The sequence below is a fragment of the Acanthisitta chloris genome, unplaced genomic scaffold (assembly GCF_000695815.1).
Source record: "Acanthisitta chloris isolate BGI_N310 unplaced genomic scaffold, ASM69581v1 scaffold11515, whole genome shotgun sequence".
Taxonomy (NCBI): Eukaryota; Metazoa; Chordata; class Aves; order Passeriformes; family Acanthisittidae; genus Acanthisitta; species Acanthisitta chloris.
Window position 1 is genome coordinate 891 of NW_008675361.1, and position 6,533 is coordinate 7,423.

Genomic DNA, 6,533 nt, shown 5'->3' on the forward strand with positions numbered 1-6,533 from the left:
CCTCGTGGTACTGGGTTTAACCTCTCGGTGACTGGTGTGGCCAGTGAGTCATACTCCCGAGGAGGCCCTGACTTCTTGTCTGGCTGGTGGTTGCTGCCACAGTGAGGACATTGATCCTGCGATAAAACCTTTTGTGCAGTCTGTATTTATGATCTTTTCTCAAGTAAAATCCTTAGCAAGGCCCTGCTGCAGGTGTGATATGTAATCAGGGGGAAGCCAAGCAGTGTTTGTGAAAACTGATTTACTCTTCATAGCTTGATTGGCAGCAAACCAAAGGGAAAACTAAAGATTTCCTAACAGTCTTATTCACCTGAAATTGAGTGTGCAGAGACACAGCAAGTATTTGGTCTCTTTTATCATCCACCCTGCTGTGTGCTACAGAGCTTTGTCTTCCAAGCAGTCTTCTGTCAAAATATCACAGAACCACTCCATTTTCAGTTAAAGAAAGATGTCTTTGTCTCTTCTGTTGGCTTTTACAGCAACAGATGGATTTTAAAGTCATCAGTACAAGCAGACATTGAGCAATGTGCCCTTTGCTGGTTGCTCAAAGTGGTTCTGTTAGTGTAGGGACTGTTCTGTCATTATGGTGAAGTCAGGAGGGGCTGTAAAAACTGCTAGTAGGAAGTGTAAAAACAGAGTCATTGCAGTTGGTGACTAGCCCAAAGCTGAGACCATTTGTAATATTTTATGTGTGCTGATGCAGAACTGCATTGGGGCAATGCAGGGGAGGGCCAAGGCCACATAGGAACTAGTAGAAAGCAGCTGCAAGTACAGGGTACATACAGAGAGATGCTGCTTAGACAGTTGCTGGAAGAGCCCTGGTAATCTTGTCATGTCACTGTCACCAGAGGATTGGTTTTGTCATATTTCTAACGTACAAATATATGGAATATATTTTATAACTAGGAAAAATGCAGCATAAGTCACAGTTACTGAACATCTTGCTGTGGGTGTCGTTTGCGTGAGTGAGGAAGAGTTGTTATGGATGGGTTTGATTTGGTGCTGAACTGTAGGCTCTCTTCTTGCCTCTTGAATTTGAACATTTTTTCCTAAAATGGCTGTATTTCACATGGGATGTTATTTGTCAAAAACTTTCCTGGGATTCCTATTTGCTCTGCAGACATGTGTTCTTTTCTTTTTCAGTGACGGTGAGCAATCCTGTGGAGAAAGGTGAGTGTGTTCAGTTTTCTGTTTGGCACTCAGTCCTTGTGTGAAAGGGTTCACAAATGTTCCAGCTGAAATAGCAAAAATATCTCCCGTCAATTTTTTAATATACATCCTCTTTCAGAGTTTCCTTCCTGTAATTCCACAGTCCAGAGGTACACAGCAAGTGCTGTTAGATGTGCTGTAACTTTTGGATGCCCCTGTTTGGTCACATTGTAAGCAGAACATGGGAAGGCTTTGATCCCTCTGACTCTTTTAGAAGAGCTGTGCATGTCTGTCTGTGCACACCCACACACCTCTTCTCCCTTTCTCTTTCACATTTTCAGACATGATTTTACAAACAGAAAAGACTTGTTCTGTGCTGTGGCCCAGCTATTTTCTTTCACTGTTTTGTTTGATCTTTCAGTGAAAGCTATTTTTAACATGTTTTGTAGGCAGGCAAAGATTTCTCACTTGGCTCTGTTGCCCACTAACCATATCCTGATTCCTAACACAGTAGGATCACTTGATGGGACTCTGCACTGGTGTGTTGTTGTGGAGGCCTGTCAGTGGCCACTGTAGCATTCCTCCTCTTCTTTCTAGGAGGTGTTTTCGAGGCTTTTGGCTAATCCAAGTGGCCTCTTGCCTTTGTTTCTTCTTTGGGGTTATGAAGGATAAAAGTAGGTACAGTAATTTTTGACTGATTAGTTGTTCCATGAAGAGCAATGCCAGCTGCTGCTTTAAAGATCCTCCAGATCAAGTAAATTCTCTTTCCTCTATAGAGCAGTCCTAACATTTGAAACTGCTACAGGATATTCATGATTATTCAGTAGAAAAGGGTTAGTAGGTGCTTAATCCATTAGTGTATCACCAGGTCAGCTTCCTCTAAGCTGCTGCTGTGCTGCTTGATCAACAAAATAAAACCTGTTGGAAGATTTCTCTGGTTACATGTTAATTAAAAAATGGCTTAGCTCCACCTGCACGTAGTGTAAGGATGCCATCTCAAGCACAGGAGTGACTTATCTTTGATTCCCATCTCCTTCACACAGTCCATCTCATCTATCCCTGGGAGGTGAGTCCCAGCATTTGCCAGCTCATTAGAAAGTCTCAGTGGTGTGTTTGGCCTTTTTTACCGATTTTCACACAGGAAAGGAAGTATTTTCACCCAACTAGGAAGTGTTTGGATTTTAGACTTCTCTTTCCACTACTAGTAGTTAACTTCAATCTTAGTTTCTAGGATTTGAAGCTTAAATTAAATAGGTAAAATAAGGGTGTTATTGCAGTTAAATGTGTGTTTAAATAAAGCTGTCTTATGACTGTTTGATAATGGCGTAGAGTGTTAAAGAAACTAGTTTGTGTAGCTGAAGGACATCTGTCCTTCGGCTGTCTGACCAGGAATGTCTGCTTCTCCTTATGCCCAAAGGCCCCAGAATAAAGTTTGCCTGTTGAAATAAGACTACTCATGCTGGTATCATGTGATAGCACAGTATCTGGTGGTTTACAGTTCTTCTTCAGTAATCACAAGACCTGTTTTGCTCAATTTGTGGGACGTTTTCCTGATTTGTTTTATTGTATCAACTGTGGCAAATGTAAAAGATGTTTAATAAGAGAGATTACTTTTTTTCTGGTGCTGTGAAGCTCGTGTTGTTTCTCTCAACTCTCACAAGTGGTGAAGAACTCTGTGCCTGAGTGGGCAGGGCACCAACAATCGATTCTGTGATTCTAACTGCATTTAGTAGCAACTGAACCCCAAAACTGAGAGATGCTGAGTTCAACACCAGCCAGTTCTGCTGGGCCTGTGCTTAGGATGTGGGGAGGAGACAGGAATCCTGTCATTCCTAGTGATATGGGGCTGTCACCTGTTTTGTGAATGAAGCCTCTGCTAGCTGTGTTCTTCCTCACCCGTGGGATCAGGTGGAGAAGGGGAGGCTTGTGACACAGGTCACCCTTAACTGCAGCCACAGAGCTCTGGAATTCTGCAGAAAGGGTTAGCTGTACTGTAACACTGGGTGGTACTGGACATCTGGATTCTTCCTTTTTTTGATACTGTTGTGAAAAATTGGAATTATACCCATCATGAATGAAACTTTTGCTTAAGAAGTCATTGCTCTGTTTCTGTTTTTTCTGTTTTTTCTGTTTTCTTTTTAGTGGCCTATCTTGTAATATTCCATATTCTCTTTGTGCTCTTTGTGTGGACATATTGGAAGTCTGTTTTTACTCTCCCAATGCAGCCAGGCAAAAAGGTAAGAGCCCAAGCACTCTTCATTCCTTGCAGAATGAAAGCAGGGAAGCTAAGGAGAACTCAAAAATCCTTCATTCTGGTTGATTTGGGCAGGACAGTCAGAGGCAGATGTGTTTCAGTTCTTTTCCTACCAAATATTTACTTTGTCATGTTGCTTGGATTGGGAGATTTTATTTTTTTCATTTTGTTTTACCTGTCTATGAAATATTAATACAACACTATGTTTGGAGCAACAGAAAGAGGATGATCTTTGTGTGGCACTCCAAATATACATGGCCTTAATCTGATCCTGCTACAAGAATGTAAATTTATAAATAACAACTAATCCCAGTTTTAGAAATACAAAACTGACTGGAGACAGGTTCTGGCTCACAAGGGAAGTGCTTAAAATGTCCTTATCATGGTAAGTAATGTTGTTCATGAAAAATAGTCATTTAAGGCAGCAGTAGGAGTAATTCTAGTTAAGTTGTTTTATGATCCTGAATTTCACTTTTGTGTTTCTTCTTGATGTATCTATCACATAGCACTCTGGCTGTCCAGCACTCACTATCTCTCTTTGTCTTCTTAGCAAACACATTTCCACACTACATTAATCTCAGGAGCAGGAGTGGGAGGCAAAAATGTTTCCAAACTTGCCTGCATTTGAAATATTGTCTCTGCTGCTGTGGGTAACTGCTCCTCTCATGCCTTCTGCTTCCAGTTCCACATGTCCTACGCTGACCAGGAACGCTATGAAAATGAAGAGAGGCCAGAGGTGCAGAGACAGATTCTTGCTGAAATTGCCAGGAAGCTGCCGGTGTACACAAGAACAGGGAATGGAGGTCAGCTCAGCAGGGAGCTCTGTGTCTCTAAACCTACCCAAGCGTGCTCGAGTAGCACACACAGGCACTCCAGAGGATCCAACCAGCATTCCTAATACCACTGAAAGCACCCAGTAACTCCCGTGTAAATTAGTTTAATGTCTTTTCCCTCAGGTTTTACATTTGGGAAAGCAAAAAAGCCTTGAACCCTCCCATTCTGTGGAGTATCAAGTGCTGCCTTTGAGAAGCAGGATGCTGCCCTTTGGATTTACAATTGCACTGCTCACTGATGTTGTCTGTGCTTAGTAATAGCAATAGAATGACAAAATCTGTCATTGTTCTTACTCAAAATGGAGTCAGGCTTATCAATACAGGGCATAATGCTGTGACCAGATTTCTGGACTGTGTTCGGTGATTAAATGCCTACTGCCCTCCTTTCACAGCTTAAAGAAATTCATGTTCGTGTTGGAGGCTCTGACCTGCATGTTTCTGTCAGATGAGCGAAAGGATTCTGGAGCAAAGAACTGGAATAAATAGGGAATTCTCAAAATGCAGTGTATGTACAGTCTGGGTAAATGTGGCAGCCAGAGGGAAGTGTAGAATTTTGGTTTGTCACTTTTAAGCTGGATTTATGGTTTAGAGTAGGTTTAGATTAGATGTTAGGAAGAAATTCTTCCCTGTGAGGGTGGTGAGGCTCTGGCACAGGTTGCCCAGAGAAGCTGTGGCTGCCCCATCCCTGGCCAAGTTGAATATTCACAGCCAAGTTGAATGGGGCTTAGAGCAACCTGGTCTGGTGGGAAGTGTCCCTGCCCATGGCAGGGGTGTAGAACAAGAGGATCTTTAATGTTCCTTCCAGCCCAAACCTGTGATTCTAGGATTCTATGCTTTCAGTGAGAAGTGTTCTGACATCTGCAAGTTTCTGGCAGAATTAAGAGCATTGCTTACCTGATTGTGTCCTGGCAGCAAAAATCAGCTGCAAACACTGCTGAAGTGACAGAGCAAAGAATATGGATAGTTGGGAAATGGGCACAATATCAACTAAAATGTGAAAAAAAGAGCACATTTCCATTTTTTGGTATTAATTTGTGTTTACTTTCAGGTATTCGCTTCTGTGACAGATGTCAGCTCATCAAACCTGATCGTTGTCACCATTGCTCTGTGTGTGCTATGTAAGTTGTGGATTGTTCTTCACCAAAGTGAATGTAGTCACCACAAGGTTCTGGGAATGGGCTGGTCCTTCACTTGCCTTTTCACACCTAAAGGTACCCAAGTGCCTCTGTTCAGGCTGTTCATGTGTGACAGCATTTGTATTTCAGCTGTTTGTGGCTCTGAGGTCCTGAAGTGTTAGCAGTTCCCACACCAACAAGTGTATCATCATTCTAGAAAGTATGTCTTCCAGTGGGAATGAACTGATTGGCCTAGGCAGCTTAAAATAAAGGATGATTTGGGCTTAGTTTATTACTATTTTTTCAGATTGCATTTTTTGGGGTAATATTCCAGGCCTTTACCTGAAGCGTTTTGCAAAAATTTTAAGTTTTCTAGGACAGAAATCATTTTCCATGTCTGTCTAGCTGAGAACTAAGGACGTGAGTTGGTCTTGAAAAAGTAATAAATTATACCCATCTTAAAAATTTCAAAGGGACAGTATCATCTGGAGCTTGCATCATGTAGAAATCTCATAGAAACCAGAGCCTTTTGCTATTGATATGAAGCTGGCAATGAAGTAATTAGTAAAACTCTTCAATTGTTCTTTTTTATCCCTTTGCAGATGTGTGCTAAAAATGGATCACCACTGTCCGTGGTACGTCCTGGATACTGGTTTGTGGCTTTCTGAAAGGAAAGGCTGTTTAGATATATTTCTGCACAGAATTGTCTGTATGCCTCTCATTTCAGACCATCCATCTCTTTATGCTGGGAAATCTATGAAATATTTACACTTTGAAATTGCCTGAAAGGTTTGATATTTTGAAAGACAGGTCATCCAAGCTTCTTCCATAAACTGTGTAAAATAGCTGGTACATTTATTGTTGATATCATTTAAAACCCAACTGCTTATTCACTCTTAGACTACTATACAAATTTGAAAGGGACTCCAGCCTAGCCTTTAGTTTGGGCTCTCTCAGCGTTTCAGCTGCACTTGAGGGAGCTTTCAAGAATAGCATTTGCACGTGGATTGATTCTGAACTGATGCCTGGCTAGACAGTCTGTGTAGAAAGTTGCATGGGTGAATTGAGCTCTGCACTTGTTGAGAATTCCTGCCACTACATTTCTTAAACTCCTCAGAAATCAGAAGCAATGCAAATATTTCCCCACCTGAACCGCCCTGGTAATCAAAATTGTAGAGGGTT

The 6,533-nt window shown here is 41.7% G+C and overlaps 1 protein-coding gene across 1 annotated transcript; it reads left to right on the top strand.

The window, feature by feature from the left end:
• Positions 1-1,143: 1,143 nt before the first annotated feature.
• LOC103803178 (palmitoyltransferase ZDHHC15-like) lies at positions 1,144-6,003 on the top strand (the record flags this gene model as incomplete). The annotated part of the gene is made up of 5 exons (XM_009075717.1): positions 1,144-1,170; positions 3,292-3,386; positions 4,086-4,257; positions 5,285-5,354; positions 5,954-6,003. Coding segments are annotated over 5 exons (414 nt in total), but the record flags the coding sequence as incomplete, so codon positions are not given.
• Positions 6,004-6,533: the final 530 nt, after the last annotated feature.